Genomic DNA, 22,227 nt, shown 5'->3' with positions numbered 1-22,227 from the left:
GGCGATGCCCGGGTCTTTCACCACGAAACTTGCAAAAAAAAAAAAACCAAACAAAAAAGAAAGAAAGAAAGAAAGAAAAGCTAAATATCTTCTTCTTTTTTTTTTTTCTCTCCCCTTAAATTATTTTTGTAATGGTAGTTTTCGTCTTTTCTACATTTTACTCATACCGATGCAGCTATGGTACATCTGTTAAAATGATTCAAAACCCCATGTATTTTAGACAGTAGGATTGGAAAAAAAAAAAGACTGAGCATGCTCGACCTTTTATATCAATTTTTACAGCATTTCTAATAATAATAAAACCACACTCTGCATGTTCTCATCTCCTCCTCGGGACTGATTATATTCTGTTTCCATCAGAGGGATGCACCTAGCACATGGAGTGCACTGGAGATGCTTTGGAAATTTATTTTGTTCTTTAATTTCATTCAGAAGGTATGCAGGTCATGTGCTTTAGACTGGGAACAAAAGCAGAGAAAGTAGGTATAAGTGGGAAAATTGTTTCAAAAGTGGAAAAAAAAAAAAAAAAAAAAAGTATACCTGAACACACCACTGTTATTTAAAATTCCTTTTAAAAAAACCCCTCGAAGCGGTTTCTGCTCCAGAGAATACGCAGCTGCACCTACACTGATGCGCTCCCAAGTTATCCCGCCAGCTGTAGTCCCAACGGAGATGCTGTCCCACAGGCGCGCTTCAGCCTGCTGTAGGCTATCGCAGTGTAGGAGTTGGCCACTTCCACGGATCATGGCTAGTGAAAGTCAGAGCAGGCAACAACGCCAATCTCTGAGTGAATACAGTACAAAAGGTTGGGTTACTTGTCTGAAGAGTGCACTGCAAAGAAGACAGCATCTGTAGGGCACTGGCAGAAACATGGCCTGACAGGACAAGCGTCTCCAACAGCCAGTGCTCTTTGAGAGAGTGAAATCCTGCTGTTTTCGAAGGGGCCACCATGCTGGCGTACTGGGCAGCGTCCCAGGCATGGGGATGGGCTGAGGTCCCCTTTTTCTTACAGGGAGGCAGGTAAAGAAACACTTGGAGGAGAGGGGAACAGGGGGGATTCAAAAACTGGGTCATTCCTGTAGCAATTGTAACATATATAATACTTTCCACTATCGGCCTCAGCCACAGGAACGATCAGTGTAGCAAGAAGTTTGCTGTCCCTTTTCCGCTGGGCCATCAAACACCGGGGACCCGCGCAAAACCATTCATTCCTCCTCCTCTGACCTACACGGGTTTTTTAAATACCACAAAAGGGGAAGAAAGAAAATACCTGATTTCTGACTGAACTCCTACATTAATTCTTGCATCTCCAACAATGCACACATAGGAAGATTTTGATATTATTTTAACTGATCTGTAATCCATGTCTCTGTATAGTCAGGGTGAGGATAGTTACATGGCCTACAAAGCAGTTTACTCGTTACCCATAACAGAAACTGCATAATGAAACACCGGCTTTGTGGGAAGCGCCAGATAACATGGTACTCGCATGCTTAGAGACCAATTAGCTGTAAAACATTAACTTTATATATGCTTGACACTTCAAAATATAAGCTTTGTTCAAATCTCTGTCTTTATAACATTTATTGCAAGGTGATAACAAATGTTACAGCTCAGAATTTGCGCAGAACACAAGTGTTCTGCAGCTGGCGGTACCTCTGGAATCCACTGAAAAAACTCAGCTTAGACCAATGTTCAGTGCTCATAGCAAGGTATTTATTTCAAAAATATCAGTAAAATATTTTCCATCGACACATAATAAATAGAATATTATAAAAAAAAATCGCAACCATTCAAAACTTCCAGAACAAGATGTTTTACACACATGAACAGCAAACATGCCAAAGAACTCTATTCCTAAATTCTGAACCGGTCCGAAAAAGAAGAGTTCAGAGCGTTGAACAGATATTTTTTAACATTTTGTTCTTCAGTGTTGGCACATCGTGCTTTGTAAATCACAGTTTGAATAAACTATCTTAATACTTATCCCACTTGCATTATACATTATCTGTGGCACTAGTTAACAGATAACCACATTACAAAGTCCACAGATACCGTAGGAGCCGACTAGAGTTCAGCTCAGTGTCTTGCCACTGCTTCCAGAAGAACGATTTCCTCCAGCGCGACACAGTTGGGGTGGCTGGTTACGGAGTGGACGTAGCAGTTCAGTAACCCCACCTCCTTTCCCAGCACGCTCTGCACCTCATAACTCTGCAGTGATAAAAGCATGTTGATTAAAACAAACAGTCCTGGACATTCTGTTCTAAGCGGCGTTCGGCTCGGAAGATGCAGGGTATAAGGTCCTCTTTCCAACAGGCAATTTTTTAAAGGATTTAGAAAGAAAGGTGCCTTAGAAATGATGGAAAGAATGACTACAGCAGATTTTCAATAATTAGATCTCACTCCTGCTTAAAGTGCTGCTTCCCTAGCAGGCTTTTAAAAATGAGTTGTTTAAAAAAAAAACAAAAAAAACCCCAAAAAGAAAAGCACTACTGTGACATTGAACTCAATTTTGCTGAAGCGTTACCTACATGTGCTCCCTTTATCCAGCTTTCTGACACTCCTAGGAATTCCCATGTGCTAGCAATGTGTATATACATACCATATATCATATCAATTACCTTAGCTAACAGACCCACTAAAGGAAAAAATACTTTGTAACTCTTTTTAGCCCTCCTTCCTTTTAACTTTGTGCTGTATCATGCATCGTTTACAGTCACTGGCACCTACACAGTCCCTTCTGTTTAATGATCCGATTGGCACTTTACCTACACGCGCTGTGCCTGAGCGTACTTGTAGAGACGGTATTCTGCGTGGAGGAGAGGGATGCAGGGCTGGGATGACTTCTCTAAGATGAGAGAGCACATTAAGAGAAGAGCTGGTAATATCAATAGCTGATACCTCGCCCGAGAGGGTCTCTCTCTCAGACGGCAGGTTTACACCCATCCCTCAAAGGGACTTGCCTACACCCAGCCCCTGACCAAGTCCCTGCTTTCATCTGGGCTGTGCATTTTTGTACAGGTATGTGATACCCACGTCTCTTGCCCGATTCAGGGTATAAACAACCCTTTTCTTTTCTCTTTTCTTTTCTTTTCTTCTTTTCTTTTCTTTTCTTTTCTTTTCTTTTCTTTTCTTTTCTTTTCTTTTCTTTTCTTTTCTTTTCTTTTCTTTTCTTTTCTTTTCTTTTCTTTTCTTTTCTTTTCTTTTCTTTTCTTTTCTTTTCTTTTCTTTTCTTTTCTTTTCTTTTCTTTTCTTTTCTTTTCTTTTCTTTTCTTTTCTTTTCTTTTCTTTTCTTTTCTTTTCTTTTCTTTTCTTTTCTTTTCTTTTCTTTTCTTTTCTTTTCTTTTTTGCGTTGCCTTGCCTTGCCTTGCCTTCCCTCCCCTCCCCTCCCCTCCCCTCCCCTCCCCTCTCCTCTCCTCTCCTCTCCTCTCCTCTCCTCTTTTTTTCCCCGAGATTATTTTTACCCCAGACCGGTTCTGCGGTCCAATTCACCACGCAGCTGCGCAAACAGCTACACGGGTGTAACAGAAGGGGTGTCACAAGGTAAGGAACAAGTGGCCAGGGGCAGCGACGGCTAAAACCAACCTCCCCGCCAAAAGAAGTATTACAAAGCTACACCCTCCGAAACTTAACAGCACTGGCAAAAAAATGCCACCTCAAGTGGTATTTCTTGTGATTAATCTTTGTCGAGATGTGCTCCTTTTTAAAACGCAGTGGTTGAGGGACAGAAATGCTTATGAAAAGAAAAAAAAGGAAAAAATTATCCCTGCATTTCAGCTACGGGAAAAAAAAAATGTTTTTAAGTTGCCAGACTTCTAAATATAAAAACTGAAACGTGAAAAAGAGGTTATTTGAATTCTTATAACTCCAAAAAGAATTATGTTTTGTCAGTCTGTAACCAAACCAGGCACATCCTGTAAAACTTAGCAAGACTTAACTGCTATTAAAAAAGCAAACATATTTTGGAAATTTTTTGTTATCTCTTTGCTTAAAATGAAAGATACACCCTCCAGCACGAGAAAAATAATTTACAATTTCAGAGAAATGTCCCACTTTAAAAATTACCCATAAATCCCATTAAAACCATGGAGCACGTGGTAGCAAAAGGCTAGAACACTGTATAAGACAGTGAAAGCAAAATGACCCCAATACGTGTCACCTAACCGAAGATACTTAGCTGGGCTGATTAAACAAGACAACAAGCTGACCTTTGCTCTCTTCCACATGCAATGGAGGAGGGGGGGGGATCTCGGGATCCTAATTGGACTTAATCACCCTCTGAAGGAGCCGCTCCTTCGCTGCTGACCACCCGGCAGCCAATGCCAGCCAGGCACCTACTGGGGTGCCTCCCTCACCTGCGATAAATCTGGGTCACTGTGCCAAATGTCAGGGTTCTTCTGATATCTCAGATTAAAGGAATACCTACTTCACGATTACATAAACTGTACTTTAGCCCGTGGATCCCTGTGGCTTACGCGTGTTCCATTCACACAATTATAAAGCATTATCATCTTGCACGTGTTTTGCACATTTCTCTACTATCACCGCCTGCTAGTAATTTCATGGTTGTGTTGTTAGAAAGTAGCTGTGGTTTATAGGGTTTAGAAGACCAGCCCAAAAAGGTGGGATGCTTGGACTGTCTCTTTGCTGCCTTTAGACCTTCAGCCAGAAAATGGAGTGAAGCCCAGCGCTGCTCGTCGCAGCTCTGAATGTCTGTCTGGACATGCTGCTCTCTGCAGACAGTTCTGCAGATCCCACAGCTCAGCTGAAGCTCTCTACTCATCCCATCTGCGGGATCCCTCTGCTAAAAAGGAGGGTGTCAGCCTGACGATAGTCACGCAATAGCAGGGCATCAGCAGGTAGAAGGTGGGATTGCCAAAGGGTCCGGCCCACTCAAATCCCAGGCTGGACACGAGAAAAAAAAAAATCATTATTTCTAGTGGAATCTCCTACTGCTCCACGTGCAGTTCTGAAATGAGCTGCTTGGAAAGGTGGTGGAACCTCCATCCTCACAGGTTTCCAAGACCCTGCCAGCCAAAGCCACGGCTGACCGGCCCACAAGCTGGCAATAGGCCAGTGTGAGTGGCAGGCTGGATGATGACCTCCAGGAGTCCCTTTCATTCCTATGATTCGAGTATCTTCCCACCTGATTCACGTCTCCTGCACTCTGCTTCTACACTAAGTTACGTAGTTTAACCTTCTTTCCTCAACATTCATTACACTTACCCCATCCTCACTGGCGGAGGACGTCAGGAGAGAAGAGATTGTCTTTTGTAACAGCTGGAATGAGAAAATTAACAGGTTTTGTTCATGGCAAAAATCTTGCAGGTTAAAAGTCACGTTAAACAAAGCTTAATAACTTTCATATAGAACGGTTTTATGCCTCTGGCCAAGATTGCAGAGGACAGGTGGCACAAAAGATGTTCAGAATGGAAGTCTAAAAATACACGTTCCTTTTAGGTTGTGGAGATTGAGGTTTCCCAAGGGCCCAACCCATCGAGGCCTTCAGATGGAGCATAAAACAGTTTGGAAACCTCAGGGTGAACTCAATGACTGCATTATTTGTGTAAGGTCTGGGAACTGGATCCTCAGTCCAATGAAAAACAAGCCTAGTATCAGATTAAATTATGGGATACTCTTACATCTGTTAATTTTTCTTCTGACAGAGCGGTTTATAAAAGTGTGGCTTAGAGTACCTAAGTGTGTACATATCTAGTCTCTCTATACTCAACACACTGAAGCTCATTTCATGCCATACCTTTACTTTTACTGTGCTTTGAGAACGGGATGGACAACTCAAGAAGATTTCCAGCTGCATTTTCAAAACTGGTGAAACGACAACTTTGGAGCACTGGTGGCAGTATGGTAAACCTCTGAAACACGCAAATAATGATGAAAACACACAGAGAAATGGAAAAGTTATCAGTCATAAAACCAAAACACACAAAACCCCATCTATCTTATTCTCTAAAATACTTTGCTGGTAGACTTCTAGTAGAAAAGCCCCAGTAGAGATTCAGTTGATAATAGCAAATAGAGCTCTTCTATTGGCAGAGCTAAATAGTTCTTGGAGGACCTAAACTCTTCTAGCAAAAAGACCTTCCTTTTATAAGTTTTGGCAACATGGGGACAGGTTGCTATTTATAGTCACCTCACTTAAGCAAATATTAATCTCATAACCCAGAAGTTATAGCAAAAGAAAATTTGTAGTATAGATTTGGCCCAAGTGACTTATTGATTTAGGCCCTCGTTCAGCAAACGTTCAACATTCTCAGCACATGCTTAAGTCATACGCATAAAATTAAGCTAAGCTATAAGTGTTTGTTGGAATAAAGTCTTAAATAAATATTGATGTTTCATTGTTCTCCAAATGAAGCAAAAGTGTCCTTCACAGTAATTACTTTTTTTTTTTTTTATTGAACAACACTACTATGTGAACATACACACATCCTTATTTTTGGATGATAACATAATATAGGACAACCTCATTTTTTTTTTTATTTTCAGCCTTTTTCCCCTGCAGGCTATACATAACAAAGCATAAGCGGAAAAGCTTCTCATGTTTAGGAAAATGTTATCTATTTCAATGGGATCCAACCCACCCAACTTCTTCTGAGACTTTTTGTAAGCTTTTCCAGCAGAAAGAACCCCCCTTTACTTCTTTTACACCCTGACTGCTCTCTCTCTCTTATCCTCTCATGTTTTTATCCCATGAGGTATCTCAGACTCCGCAAGAGCAAGCTGGCGAAGCAGTTGAAGGGGAGTCTTTTCAAGAGCGTGCCAGTGTCGATGCAGGTTTAGAAGTTCAGGTGGGAACAGGTCCTGTAAGATCAGTCTTCACATTTGGGACAGTTGTACTCCCAGAATTATTCAACGTCCTTTTTAGAAAGGTTATAAATTTAATAGGTCTGAAGTGATTCTCTTTCACACCTACGTAAATTACAACAAAGATCACAGTTCGATATAAAAATGAGGTGAATTGGTGGAGTAGAGGGTAACAAGGTAGGGCAGAGAAACACAAGAAGCTACTTTTCAAGGAGCATAAAATCCAACCTGTGATTTATGCAGATGTTTATTAAAATTAATATTATAATGCAGTGGGCTGTGAAATCTTTATAGGCAACACTTTAAGATTAGTTTGGAAAAAAAATGTGATAACTGCAAATTCAAACCATTTCATATCTACTTGTATCTTTCTTAATAAATTAATCTAACCTTGCAGGTTTTATCAGTTCATCAGCAATAAAAATACTACGTCTTAGCTCTAGGAAGGAACAAAGTGCAGCCTGTGCCTGCAGGAATCATTGCATCACCTATTGCTATTATGGCTACATCTGCAAAACACCTGGAGTGCTCCGGAGCATGCTGACTCTCACCTGTCCTGGGGACACAGTTCCAACTTTCCATTGCCACATCTGTCGCATGTAGGCCAGGAGAAAGCAGTGCTCTCATTAACTCCAACAACAGTACCTGCAGAAGATTAAATTCTTACAAAATACTAATGGTAAGCTATCACATGCAGCCACTCCTGGCTTCACAGCAGGTTTGATCCTTTCTGACTCTCATCTTCAGAATAATGCTTTTCAGAGCAAACATCATCTCTTCCAACGATCTCACTCTCTTTCTTCTTCGTCCCTCCAACAAGGGATGACCGTACGGCAGAGTGTGTTACACTCTAAAAATACCAGAAGGTAGATAATTAACTTTCCAAACAACAGGTTCAGTTCTTTTGATTTGGGTTTTATTGGTTTTCTGATTCGTTTTTGTTTGTTTGTTTTCTTTCTGGTGCTCTGATATCTTCTTGGCAATAAATAACTATAAAAATCATACAGTCAGATAGCTTGATATTGATATTTAGGAAACACAAACCAATGAGAAGACCCAAGCCCTTTTGAAAACAATGATGCAGGTTAAATTCCATTAACAATGGAGTTATTCTTCATTTATACTGATTTAACAGAGATTAGATCTGGCCCACAGATTTAAGTGTGTGCCTAAGAAAGGAATGCCAAAGATACTTTGGACTAATATAAAGGGCCTTGCTAGTTTTGGCAAGAAAATATATATTCAGAGCTTTACGAGAAGCCAATAAAGAGTGTATTATGTTTTATGGTAATAATACACTGAAATTATGAGCGTTATTTATGGAGAAAGTACTTCTAAGTATTTTGAACCATGCAAAGTGGATCACCTGTAAGAATGAAATTACACTAAAATAGACCCTCACTGGTACAACTGAAGTATAGACTAAAAATTCCAGCTCCTATTGAGCAAGAATCTCACAGTTTATAGAACATTCAATAAAAGAAACCCCTGGAGACTAGGGAGCATTTACACTGTTTGTAAGACAGGGCGTTAATCCCTTGCTTTCCTGATTCTCCAGGGACAAGGACTGACAGGAAGGAGGGAGCGACGTATAAACAACAAAACTGTAATTTTCTTTGGGAATTCAAAGGACAGCAAGTCTGAAGATCACGAAAGAAAATGAAACAGGATCATACTGATGAGATTACGTCTATTGGAGAGGTTTATTCTGACGACAATGCAGAGTTCCCTTGAGGAAACTACCAGCAATCACTGAAGTCAGAACAACTCAAAGCAGCAACAGGTCTAATAATCTGGTGAGAGTCTTGTGCATCCTGCATGTAAAGTGATTTCTCAAGTTTAAGCTGATGAACTGCTGTACATCTTTGTCAAGACTCTAGATTTTGCTTGACGTTCACAAACCTTTTGGATATTTCCCCAAGATCCTTCTTTTAAATGGAAAGTCACATAACCCAAATTTGATTTTTACCTCTAGTCTATTTTTCTGGGTTGTGGCTCACATAATTAAGAAGAGACCGATAATAGGACAACACCTGGAAAAACAGGTCTTTAGTGAGGAGCGCAAAGAAGGGCTGAGGATCAAAAGTAACACCCTGGTTGCAATGTTGAAAAAATGAACGTTGTTTGTTTTTTGGCTTGGGTTTTTTTTTTTTTTTTTTCCAATCAGTTACCCTGATTAATGGACAGGAAGGGGAAAAGTTCAACCAAAAAGAGAAACCTAGGTAAGCTGATTGACCCTGTTTTGTTCACACTGTTAAGAGGGAAACTGAAAAAAACCCCCACCTCTGAGTAGGGGCTTAAATATGAAAATATCCAGTGTCAAAATTCAACCACTGCTGGTGAGTCATATACCAGGCAAATGTCATTAATCAAGTAATATTCCCACATAACATATGTAGTATGGACCAACTAGAATTTGCTCATAAGCATGGTTAAGAGGAAAAACAGTTCTGTGTGGTATGAACTGCCAACATTTAAGTCACCCTGACTGCTACTATACAGCAAAAAGAGGTTAGAAACTACTTTGCCATGCATAGCGATAAGAAAAGAAATCTATTAACCCTGAGCTCACAGGTGAGAACTACTGACTCATCTTTAACAGAAGAATAAACTTTCCAGTAGAAAGCAACCGCAGGTTTTCACTCATCTGTTGAAGTGCAACACAATACATTCCATAAGTGATATGACCAGAACTCTCTGAAACAAGGATTTCTGACAAACTTAGTGGATCTGCTTGGATTGTGACATTGTCCTTTTAAAGCTGGGCCAGCGACAGAGTTGTACCAGATTGCTCAGGGCCCAGCTTTGAGCAGGAGTTAGGACTGGAGGAATTCCAGAGGTTCCCTCCAACCTAACTTACCCTATTTATACACCTTCCAAAAAATAACCAATCTACCTAAAACCCAGCAGGCAGCACGGCCTGTGCCTCTCCCCAGTCCCGGCACTCTTGGGAGCTCTGACGCTGTGACCAATTGCTGTGTCTGTGGATGGGGACTTGAATCACCACCCACATTTCCCACCAGTTCAAAAGAAGTTTTTCTAGGGAAGGTTGAGCCGTCTGAACTGCTGGGAGCCAGGAGGAGCAGCCATGACTGCAAAGGAGCAGGAAGGAGCACTACTTCAAGAAGGGGTAGGGTAAAGCCACTGCAGCTTTTTTTGAGCGTTAGGTGAGAGGAGGCCCACGTAGAGCAGACGTAGGTGACCGAAAGTACAGGAAGCGAAAGGAGGACGCAAAGAGAACGAATGAACGAGGTAATACTGCCTCCCATTGAAAGCAGACTAACAACTCTGAGTTAAGAGACAGAGACAGTGAGTGAATTTTAGAGATGATAGATTTTCCTTCATGGGTTACTCCATCAAATACAGTCTCCCATCAACAAAGTAGGGTTAACGCTATCAGCTTCACTTCTTCAGTAGAAAGATGTAGGCAACAACTAACTGAATTCCAAAACACTGGAGAGATATGTATCTTAAATGCTATTAAATAATTTTAATTACACATAAAAGTGAGAGTTATCATCTATATATAGCATTAGCATAGGTATAAAGAAGACACTTTATACTCTACATTGGTACAAACGTGTGGGAACATACTGATAACAGCTACCCCGGAAGAATTTCAGATGAAGCAAGACAAAGTTGTAGGATTAATTTCTCCTTTTGTCATTCTTCCATGTGTAATACAGAACAGGGAAAGCATGACATGTCCATATGTGTAAAGTAAGTACTTGTTTACACAATAGATCACAAAGGTGTATTTTCTTTGCTCTACTGGAAAAAGAAAGGACAGAGAAATGTTTGCTTTATCCTACTATGTACACTGTCAATAGGACAAAGGAAGACAGGCACTTCTCATACTTAGTTATAAAATTAAGAGTGCAGAAGTGATAACTCTTGGAGGTTTTTTTAACCTCTTGGAGAGGTTAAAAAAATCACACCAAAAAGGATTTCACACCCAGTGACAGAAATATCTTTCAAGTAACTCACAATATCGACGTGAGATGTATGCAACAACCGAGGCTTCCAGTGAAGTGCCTCTAGTTGTGGTTGTTCTTCATTATGCATTGGTGGAGTTCAAGATTTGTCACTGGAAGGTGCTCATTTATTAATCACAGAGGCATTGCTAACTTGCGGCTCTACCATAAGAGAAGGTATGTTTAGTAACAGCTTTGTGTGGTTTCAAAGTGTCTTTTCAGTGCATCAAGTTATAGCTGGAAGGATTCATTTGTAGCCATTATTTGCTATTACTTTAAAGATCATTTCAAATGCTCCAGTGAATACTTGAAGGTGTAAATGTAAAACAGTATCAAGAATTTTCTTCAGGGGCTACTGGAATCATATGGGTTAAATCAAGAAAGGCTTTAAAAGCCAAGAGTTATTGGGCTTTTAAGGACTTTTCCCTATAGGCACTCTACAGCTGGGAGGTTTAGAAGCTGGCTGGACAAAGCACTAGAAAATACACAGTAGGAAATGTTTCTGCATGATTAAGAAATGTTAGAAAATACATTGTAAGAAATCTTTCTGCATGGTTAGTGGAGGACTGAAATATTAGACAAAGCAATGATCCAAAGTGGCTGGTGAGCAAATATTGGCCAAGTTATGCTAGATGACTATGGTGAAATATTAAATTGCCCCACTTGCAGCAAAGCTCCAGTGAAATCAGACACTAACCCCTACCATTCAGGATCTGGCTAACATATCTCATCCATCTGCCTAAAAAATATTGGTATACCTTACTGTTGCCAATATCAACACGGCTGGTGTGAACAGAAGGCTCCTGAAAGAAGACGGCGAAGGAAGGAATATCATAAAACAGATTGTGCATCAAACATTTATTCTGGGGTATGAGTGAGTGGGAGCAGAGCTTGGCCAGCAAAAGGCAAACAGAGCCCACAAAGAAGTATAAAAACTTAAATATCCTAATGACCCACAGCAATACTGTGCTTTTTCACCCTCCACGCTGTTCGTGCAAGAAATCAGTATGAAGACATAAAAGATTAAAGTGAGCACAAATAATTAACCACATTCGTTTCAGGAAAGGCCATACGAACCTCTTACAGCACAAACGGAGTTGGCCTGTGTTGTAGAATCCAGCTCATCGAGTCTGACAGGGCCAGTCAGCTCACTGAGGTCAGCACCGGCAGCCGAGTACAAAAGAGGCTTTTGTAATAAGAGAACAGTACGTTCAACACAAATAATCCTACCTGCCAACAAAGACATTTCAAGTCAGTACAGTAACAAGGAAAAAGGTGACCATGTTAATTGTCATGGCCAATAAAGACAACGATCTCTGCCAGCTACTAAACAGATGGATAAACTCCATCAGGTTTTCTCAATGACAAAATATTTTGCTTTCAGCGATACATGCATCATGCTCTCGTTACACTTCACAACTCCCAAGGAAAAAAGATGCTTTAAAAATTCGAACATGGCAGAGGATTCCACCCGGACTGCATTGCACCATGCTCCCTGCAAACATAATGTTAGCATCTCTTCCCCAGTAATAAGCTTGGGCACCCTTGGTCTTAATTTGCTTCAAAGATTACAAAGAGTAGGTGCACGCAATGCTTTATTCTCCAGAGCAGAGATTTCTGCTTCAGGACACACAGCCATCTACACAGGTTGGTGCTTCCAGTCCACTTACATTTTGGAAGTGACCAAGGGTGTGAGATGTGAACTACCCACGCAGGCACCATACAGAACCCTACCTGAACCTCAAAAAAGGGAGACTAAAAATGAATGTAAAGTGAACTACCATCATTACACGATTTGCATGGTGGCAAAGGTTCACAGCTAAGATGGTACAGGAGAGTTTGTAAAATTCCTGTATCTAGTGACGCGCAAGTCTCTTTTGCTCCTTTTAGAGGTCAATAACACAAGTTTCTGCAAGAATATCCAAACAAATGAAACCAAGTTCCTTAATATTTTTGAGTCTTCTGTCAGCTAGCAAATTTGATTGACACTGGTCATTATATTCAACAGTCATCAGGGAAGACAGACAGCAATATTGATGGACATACAGCAAGATCCCTGAATTTCTCATTTACTTTGGAGATCAAGACAAAAAAATAAAAAAGAAACCTTACAGGAAAGCTCTAATTACAACCTCTTTCAAATTTCTCATCCCAAATTTGCAATGTCTCATCTTCATCTGAGAATGAAAGTCTCTGTAGGTCATATATTGCAGTGTCAGAGATTAGGATGCTATTTCAGTTTGATTCCAACTGCTTCAAAACCATGTGTAAAGCTTACCATTTCCCCACAGCGCATCCTTGAAGAAGACAAGTTGCGAGGCAACACTGAGGGTTTCTGTGATTTCCGTACTGAGAACAAACGATGCAGCGACTGACACAGCAACAACTTTTGGAGTGATATGAACCCCATTTTGCAATGTGGAGTCAGTCACAAACAACCAAATCTCTCTTTGACTTACAGGAACACTGTGTTTTGTCTATGATTTAAAAAAAAAAAAAAAAGATACAAAACTGGAATGCAGTTGTTAATTTTTAGCAGAAGGAAAGACTAAAACATCCTCATATTTAAATACCTAATAAAACTTACAGAAATTCCTACATTTAGGGCTCGTACAGGATAATGAATCAAAGCTTTATTGGAATTTTTCATTATTGCTTACTGCAGACACAAACATCGCTACCTTAAATTAACTTTCTGAGGTTGACCCACTGGAATATTGGCTTTACCTCTATCAACTATCATGTTTCATCATACATAACTCACTTGGACTGCAGTACCAATTTAAAAATGTATCTTATTAAAAATATTATATGTTATATATATTATATATTTATATCATATATATATGATATATACAAAAAAAAGTTATCTGGCTGTTTTTATGAACAAAGACATGTATAATTTTTGTCTTAAAAAAAAAAGAAAGGCTAATGCTACTAGCAATATTATTCCTATGTGAGCAAATTTTCCACGTACTGTTATCTGATTTCCAAAAGCACCAGTCCTTGGCTAATAGCTACTGTTCAGTCCTTGGCTAACAGCTACTGCAAGTTACAAAGCTGGATTTTTTTCTTTCTGTTGAACAAACATCTCTAAATATTTGAATGATGCACAGAAATAGGAAAGTAGATAACTCATAAATAAGAGACAAAGGAATCTGCAATGACAATGTCAGTTTTCTGCCTAAGTCAGCTATAAAAATACTATGGTGTGACTAAATTAAGGTCTGTGACAACTACTTATGTCACAACCAAAATATCTACATTTCACGTCAGCCTTTATATCTCAAAATAAGTCTCACAAAAGCAGCAGTGTTTTTAAAATCTTCCACACTGGGGTGATGAACAAGACAGACCAGACAGACATTACATACACATCAGTGCTTATTCCAGGGTCTCTAACAAAATCAAGTGGATTGCAATTTGACAATTCATGCTTTTCTTCTTTGTTTTTTCACACAATTTTATAATACCTGCGTGTGTGTGTGAATTTTCCCATGCTTTAGAAAAAATGGGTTTAATAACAAAGCATATTTCACATTTACCAGTCCAAGCAACTTGTAAAATTTTAAGATTCTAATATTTTAAAATATTTAACTAAGATTAAATTACTTCCTTAATTTAAAAAGTTTTTGCTACTATTTTTAATTAGTCTGCCAATTTAAAATTCATAAACAATTAAATGAAAATTAAATACTGCAATGATTGGAGAGACACATATCAGGTAAGTATTTTATTCTTGAAGTTGCATGTCTCTAGCATAAGGCAATGCAACGACAACCTCAACTTTTTGTATACGTTTGAATTCAAACCTTGAAACCATTAATTACACACTAAATGAGCTTTTTGTTCATGCTAGCAGCTTTTAGAGCAAATGCAGTAATTGTAAATAATGACTGGGAAAATTCATAACTCGGATATTAAGGTTATGCCTTAATATGATATATGCTGCCTATTGCATTGACGTCGTTTCTTTGCCCAGTAACTACATACATGTGAGTATCTCCTCTGTGTAGATAGCATTAGGACAGCTTCAAAGAAAGAATTTTTACAGCTGTCCCATGAGAATTAATAACACATTAAAAGTTGGCTTTCAGAAGAACCATCTAAAAAAGTAAATAATAATAACAGCAAAAATCACAAGTTAGTATAAAATCATCATCTTGCTATGTGTGACAATTTGTTCTGAACAGAGAGGACACAACAGACAAATAGCAGCAGGATTGAGTTACAAGGAAGGACAGCTCCTTAACCACAGATGGAATATATTTCCTCGTATTCCTTCTCTACCACAGTACAGATTTTGAGTAATAATAAAAGCATATTTCCATTCCTCCTTCACACAAATGAAGTATCTCAGAATATTGTGGCTACATAGAATAGATACTATTTTTTAAAATACATTTGAAATTAGCTCATGCAGCACATTATCTAATCGTAATAAATCTGCAAAATAAACCCAATCATAGTCCCTTCCTCACTTATTACGACGTGACAATTTTGCATGTGAAGGATATGTCCTCTTGGCAAAGGCAACTGGAGTAAACAAGCTGCTGTTCGTGACCTTCTTCTGGGAGGATTAGGCAAGCAATACACTAACAGCAGGTTACAAGGATTAGGCAAGCTATACACTAACACCTTTACATTCCTAGAGCAGTTATCCAGAAGCATTATCCAGCAGTTACCCAGAAGTTATGCAGAAGAAGAGTATCTTCTATTGCTTTTCCAACATTACTTTCAAAAAAATTTGAGCACTCATGTTGTTCACTTAGGAAAATTTAGTGCTTACAGTTCAGTAAATGAATCACAGAATGGTGGGGGTTGGAAGGGACCTCTGGAGATCATCTAGTCCAAAACCCCCTGCCAGAGCAGGTAAATAGCCATTAAAAATACAGCTAACAAACCTCTTAGTAGCAAGAGGAAATCATAGACCTTTTTTTCTCCTAGACAAGCTTCCATTCTTCAAAATCACATCTGTTCCTGCGTGCTTCATCTTTACTCTAACTTAGTGATGAAGTGCTTCTACACAAGAATACTGATGACCCACAGCATCTCAGATGTAGACATTCCCGAATACAAAAATATTTGGCTAGGATACCACTAGTCTGTAACTTTATTTTATTTTTTAATAGAACAGGTTTCTTGGAAATAAAAGTTTACGCATGTATGTGTCTATCTTTCTGTTAGCACCTTAAAGATCCCATCAAGCTAGTCCTAATTTCACGTTTGCAAATGCTCTGTTAAATTCTCACTTAGCATGGAGAAAACACAAGTGACTTCCCTCATCTCAGAAGTTAAAAGTACTTCCTGACTAAAAATCAAATCATAACTCACTGGCTTTTTAAGCAAAAGGGCAAGACCTAAATTAAATTTATGTCTCACACTGGTGGGAAGCATCTCCAGCTATTTTGCTGGCCGTTCTGGAATTTCTTTGTCTTTGGTTCATATGCTTTGATTCACACTTTGTTTCTTGTGGAGCTGATGGACAATTGCAAATTATTCTCCACGAGTATTCAGTGCTGGCTGTACTGAGGATCCAGTCGCCAGGAAAAAATAAATAAATCAGCAACAAAAAATTCTTTTAACTACTGAGGGTGTTAGCAACATTTTGAAAGAAAATTGTAGCGTTGTTCAGAAACAAATAAATAAAACATAATTATAAGCTTTCCAACATAGTATGGATGGCAGATGTATTTACCTAAGAGTTCCTCCTTTTTACTAACTAGACCATAAAAGCCAAATTTGCCTGAGGGGCTTCTATTGAAGTCAACAAAAGTAGTCCGCACACTTGCATGCAAAGAGCAAAACTGTATTTTTATATAACCATCATCTGTTAAATTCTATCCCCAGACACTCAACTGCCTGGGAACTTTTCACTATGTATCTAAGGATAGCATTTAGCTACAAACCGAGTCTCAACCAGCTTCCTGCAAGCTCCCTCACCAGGGTGAAATACTACCTCTGGTTAGATAGCAATTTATTCAGAAGTAATTCACTTTCTAGACTGGACGGTATTGAAACTGAAGATGCAGTTCATTTTACCTGTTCACAAACATTTTAGACTTGATGATAATTCTGCTCATACAACTCTTGAAGATAACCCTAGGAAGGTTTTGGTGTTTAGCCCGAAACAAGATAAATACTGGCTTCTTCACATAAACATGCTGAATTCATTGCTAAGTGGAAAGATTACCTGCAGCCTTAGATATAGCACTCGCGCCCAAAAGCTACAACGTTCATTACAACCACCGATCTGAAAATAGGTACAAAAACAGGGAATGAGACAAACATGATACCAGAAATCCAGTGGTACAAAGTATTTGAGTCGTAAAGCAGATTACCTGAAGAATTTCCTTTAGACCATGAACAGCTGGTGGCTGGTACAAATCAGAAATCTGTTCTTCCTCATCCACTTCCACATGTACTTCACCAGACTGAACAGTAAGAATATAACAGAAGCTGGGAGGAGGAAGATTAGTTGTCATCTATTAAGAAGTAAGGAAAAGAAATGTGACTTTAAAAACGGTGCTTTAATATGGCCAGTTGGGTTTCATAATAATAGCCAAAACGAACCACACAATTTACATTTTAAGAGGCACGGGAAAACAAGATTATATGGTTAATAACAACAACTCTCTGAAGTAGAAGTTGAGTTAATAAACTGACATTCACAAGTTATAAGTGAAATCAGCTTTTGCGTATCATTCTTTCCATAATCTGACATTGGTCCTCATCACAAAAACATCTTGTGATTTGGCACACTTGGCAAACACTGCGACTAGTTTAAGGCGCTTGTTGTTATTTTTGCATTTTTTTATTACCTGGTAGGAGTGAACTGATTATTCTTTTTATTTTTTTCTTTAACATCCGTAACTTTTCTGATATATGGGGACTTTTGCATGTGGGTGGGTTTTTGTGATAGTAAACAGCTGACAAACTTTTAAAGATGCCAAATTAAATCCAGGGCAGCACAAGGAGATAATGAAGAACAGGAATGCAACAGCTAAAAGAACTGCTCTCTTTGTGCTATGCCAGATTTTTCTTTCCCCCTTAAAACGTACCATGACGTAACAACTTTATCAATCACCACTTAAAGAAGTCCCAAACTAGAAAGGCTTCTCAGGAAAAAAAAGACAATGCTAGAAAATAATATTTATTGCGGATATGGTAAAATATTCTTCTAGCGATGTTTGTTGTTAATAAAGCATTTCATTTAATAAAAGAAATATGAATCTATTAAAGACAGCTGCTCACCCATTAAAAAAAATCTGCATAAGGAGAAAAAAAAGCAAAAGACATCAACTCAAATTCTGTTTGCCTCTGACAGCACTAAAGAGTGTATTTGAATGTACATATGGCTCAAAAGAAAACAGTTCCACAGATCTCTTCCCAACAATATTATCTGCGTGCTGGCAATATTATTTATGCACCTATGTGTAAAACTGCTTCCATAAAACTGTGCATAAAACTATACTGTTTGTATCAACAAAAATGTATCTCAACTGAAAAAACTCCACTCAGCCACAAACCTGCAGCAGCAGGCTGCAAGTCTGGATCTTCTGTGGAATGAATTAGTATTTTAAACCCATGACAGAAGTGTAAATTGCATGATTATGGAAAGTTTCCTCCATTTTTAGATTGCTAATGAAATAGAGAAAATGAAGAACAACTGAGAGTCATAACAATGCTAAACAACATTGAAGAGCTTTGCTCCGTCCATGGATATTCCCATTCTGTTGTCCACAGTATTTTAATGCACAAAACAATCCATCCCTCTGAGACTTCCAAAACGTCTAGGTGAAAAGCAGAGTCAAGGAGAGAACAGCCGTTTCACTCAGTTTCATTCTTGGTTTTATATATAACTAAGGTCTGAACTTTTTATTCTTCAACATAAACCCCTGCACAATGCAAAGAACACTCTACATTGCAGAGGAAAGATTCTCAGACTTCAGAAATAACTAGTAATATCCACTTTTAATGTCCCCTGGTTTTGGAAGTTGTTTATTTTCAGCTTTTTCTTCTTTTCTAGAATTTGCATCCTGATTGATTCCCCTAGGCTCTAACACAAATTTTTAATACCACAAACTTCTTCCCCAAAGAACAGCTACAGAAGAACAGCAGGACAGCACAAGCAACTCGGTTAGCCAGAAGCTTCTCAAATGATCTCGTATTACTAAAATGACACTTGTTATGGCAGAACTCCATTTCAAATACAAAAGCTAATTAAAGGAAAATTAAAGATGCAATTTTAGAATTGCAAATGTATAGTAACATACTTTACATCCATTTTAATACCTCCCCACCCCCTATAATCGCAGAAACGTTCACTGCTTTTTAGTACATTGGGTTTGTGTTCATCCTTTAACTGTCTTCACCTGAGTCGAATATCAGTCAAAATCATCCTAACTAGTACGCGATCTGATTCCAGCAGTCAGTCTGTCCTCACAAAAGTTAATCTTCAGAAAAGTGCTTTTGAATCTAAGACTGAAAAGTGCGTCAAAGAATGAGTTAGCATCCTCGTATATAGATTTCTCTGCTGGCTCCATGCTATCTAATATCTCTTTCCTCCTGCAAGGAGAAGAATAGTCTATCTGGACATCCTACCATTCTAACTCTAGAGGATTAAAAAGGGGCTAATTGCATTATTTTGGAAAGATGCTGCTGATCCAGAGGGGTTCAAGTTAGCCTAGGAGGTTGCTGGAACCAGTAACACAAAACTCAGTAGCTGAAGAGAGGGAGAGAAAGAATATGATTCCCAAAGTAAACATGATTACACTACCAACAAAAATAGTAGTTGTGAGTGAAAAAATACCTTTCCATAATAACAAGACTTACCATTTCAGAGTCTTGACTTTGTCCAGGAACTTTTACAGGCACTACTGGAGGCCACAGACTGTCTATCAGACTAAAAAGTCCTAATGCCCTTCAAAAAGACCAATAAAATCAGGTTTAAAATGTTTCCCAGTGTTATATGTTATATTAAAAAGATTCATTAAGAAATATAATTTAAACCATTGCATGATTATGAAAACAATTTTAAATCATATTTGTTCTCTGGAAGCTGGTTTTGATTTGGTCTAATTAAATCTCCATCATTTCTGCTGCAGGGTGTAGAGGGAGGGAAGGGATGCATCACATTCAGTGACAAGCAAGTCATATTTAATCCTTGGCCACGAACAGCCTGCTATACGATAAAATTCAGAGGAACTGGGGTAAATGCTAGCTTGGGAAGGACACAGATACCAGTACAACTTCTTTTATGAAAAAGCTTTTAACTATTTTAACTGACAGATTAAAAAAATAATAACAATTTTGCTTCTAACATTTTCATTTCTAGCTTTTCTCTAACAGCTGATTGTAACTGCTTTCAGGAAAGTCAGCAATTATCAGATATGGAGAAACAGGCAAAATTTTGTTATCTTAAGTACATGTGCAGAGGACCGTCTCCTTCCTACACGGTGGCTCATTTAGTGATGGGTTTTATTTATTTATTTTGCAAGTTTCCCACTTTTCATTTAGAAGCAAATATAAAATTAACAGCCCGGCAAATTAAGGTAAAATGCTGCAGACTCTTTAGCTTTCGCATGCAAAGCCGTACAGTGGCTGCCTGGTCAGTTGATAGGGCATCCCTGCAGGACAGGCAGGAACATCTGAGGGAGAGGCCAAGAAAACAGCTGAGGGAGGGGAAATAGCTACAGATAACCAACTTGAAGAGGCATGCATTTTTGAGTTAAAGCTCTCAGTTATCTTGTCCTAGTTCTCTGTTCTGTGTAGTTGAAGCACAAAGATCTGGATTTTAACCCCACGCTGCCTCCAAGAACGAGTTGTCTGTTCCTCCAATTAAGACGGCCACTATTTCTGGAACAGCTCTAAAAATGAAGTCCAAAACATGCTATAAGTATTATCAGCTTCTCAATTCAACTGTTTAGAAGAAGGAAAAGGCATACGGGCTGAAGGTCATTGCAATATGCTGCTTCTCTTCAAGGGGTCACAGAAACTCTCCTTTACAGTTCTGCTTTTAGCTCACTTCTGCTTAAGCTTATTTATTTCTGTATTTCCCTAGTCCTCCTCCGGATCCTTAAGTGCTTAGACTTTGGGTGTCTACAGGCAGTGAATTTCTTCCCGTGCCTTTTCATAAAGCACCAGGTATCATCTATGATTCAATGTTAATAGTGATGCCTTTGGACCAGCACTGTAAGAAGTTTCATGGATGTAAATCTCAGAATGGACCTTGTGGAATAAAGCTTGTGGTTCACAATTCAGGTAACAAGCTGGCAGATTAAAAAGATGATGTTGCTATGTGTAGTCGTGTTCTCCACACTAATGAACAAACCAGAAACACTAATGTGCTGCTTTTTTACAGAAATGAACTTCCTGACTTATAGGGCATCACTGCTGAGTCTGTAAAAGGAGAAGGCTGAGCTCAGAGGCTGGTTTTTTGTTGTTGTTTTGCGATTTGTTTTTAACAGTGAGAACATTACAGCATACAAATAAGCACTTCTTGGGTATTAGACTTTACAGCAAATTGACCACTTCTGGAATCCTGGCTCAGGGTGACATTTTCTGTCCTGTATCGTACAGAACTCTCTACAGTCACAGGAGGGCCAATGCCCAATGGAACAAACGGGTGTTGCTAACTGGGGCGTGAAAAAGGAGAGTTACAAAAACAGAGCGAAGCCTTCCGTAGAGTTACAGGCAGTTACACAGGTGGCCTTCCTCACACAACACACAGCACAAGGGCAAGGGCAGAGCGCAGATATGAGCGTACCACAAACTCCGTGCATGTGTATTTAACATCTTATAGCACAAAAGCTGTCTTGTTGCAGTACAGGTGTAATCGCATCTCCACACAGACTGTGCATTGATCCCTCATCTGTATTTTTAAGATTGCACAAGGGACGTGAAGTTGTCCCTTCTTCTTTAGCTCTCTTCCAGCTTGTGACCCATATCAGAATATCTAAGACGTACAGTACATGTTCTTCAATTACTTGTGGCCTTTTGGAGAAGGTCATCTACCACTTGAACCGGGAGCACTTAATTATTAGTAAATGACAGTATTTGTTTACAAACAGGCAGAGGAGCAGCATTGTGTAAAGAGTGTCTCCTGAACATCTTGGCCCTAACCTTTTCTTTGACACCAGCCAGGCAAAGGGACATTTGCCACCCAAAGGATTTGCACGTTCCAAATCACATCCTACTGGGATCCTTTTCTACCAAAAGGGATGTCTCCTGGAGCTGTCACTGATGTGCCAGGGACTGTATCAGTCAGTGTCCCTAGTGAGGAGCTCTCCTCTTGCCCTACCCATTCATATGTCTCCAAGAAATTTAACTCTCTCTTTATATTTACGGTTTTTGACCTAGCAGAAGGGGGAATGAGGGAGGCAACGACAGTGGAGAAATGGCAGGACACGGTGTCCTACTCTAGAAA

General features: G+C 39.1%; 1 protein-coding gene across 1 annotated transcript in view; it reads right to left on the bottom strand.

The window, feature by feature from the left end:
* Nucleotides 1-2,079: 2,079 nt before the first annotated feature.
* The window catches only part of SPIDR (scaffolding protein involved in DNA repair), a 202,977-nt gene continuing 182,829 nt past the window's right edge, over nt 2,080-22,227 (bottom strand). Inside the window, exons 10-18 of the mRNA XM_009881121.1 lie at nt 19,635-19,722; nt 17,141-17,284; nt 16,993-17,052; nt 13,078-13,276; nt 11,877-12,029; nt 7,377-7,470; nt 5,759-5,873; nt 5,227-5,280; nt 2,080-2,211 (exon numbers count right to left, since the gene is read on the bottom strand). Coding sequence (XP_009879423.1) covers nt 2,080-2,211; nt 5,227-5,280; nt 5,759-5,873; nt 7,377-7,470; nt 11,877-12,029; nt 13,078-13,276; nt 16,993-17,052; nt 17,141-17,284; nt 19,635-19,722 — 1,039 coding nt within the window. The remainder of the gene's footprint in view (nt 2,212-5,226; nt 5,281-5,758; nt 5,874-7,376; nt 7,471-11,876; nt 12,030-13,077; nt 13,277-16,992; nt 17,053-17,140; nt 17,285-19,634; nt 19,723-22,227) is intronic.

The sequence above is a fragment of the Charadrius vociferus genome, unplaced genomic scaffold (genome assembly GCF_000708025.1).
Source record: "Charadrius vociferus isolate BGI_N301 unplaced genomic scaffold, ASM70802v2 scaffold23, whole genome shotgun sequence".
Lineage (NCBI taxonomy): Eukaryota > Metazoa > Chordata > Aves > Charadriiformes > Charadriidae > Charadrius > Charadrius vociferus.
The sequence above is the reverse complement of the archived record's forward strand: the minus strand, read 5'-3'. Positions and strand labels throughout refer to the sequence as shown.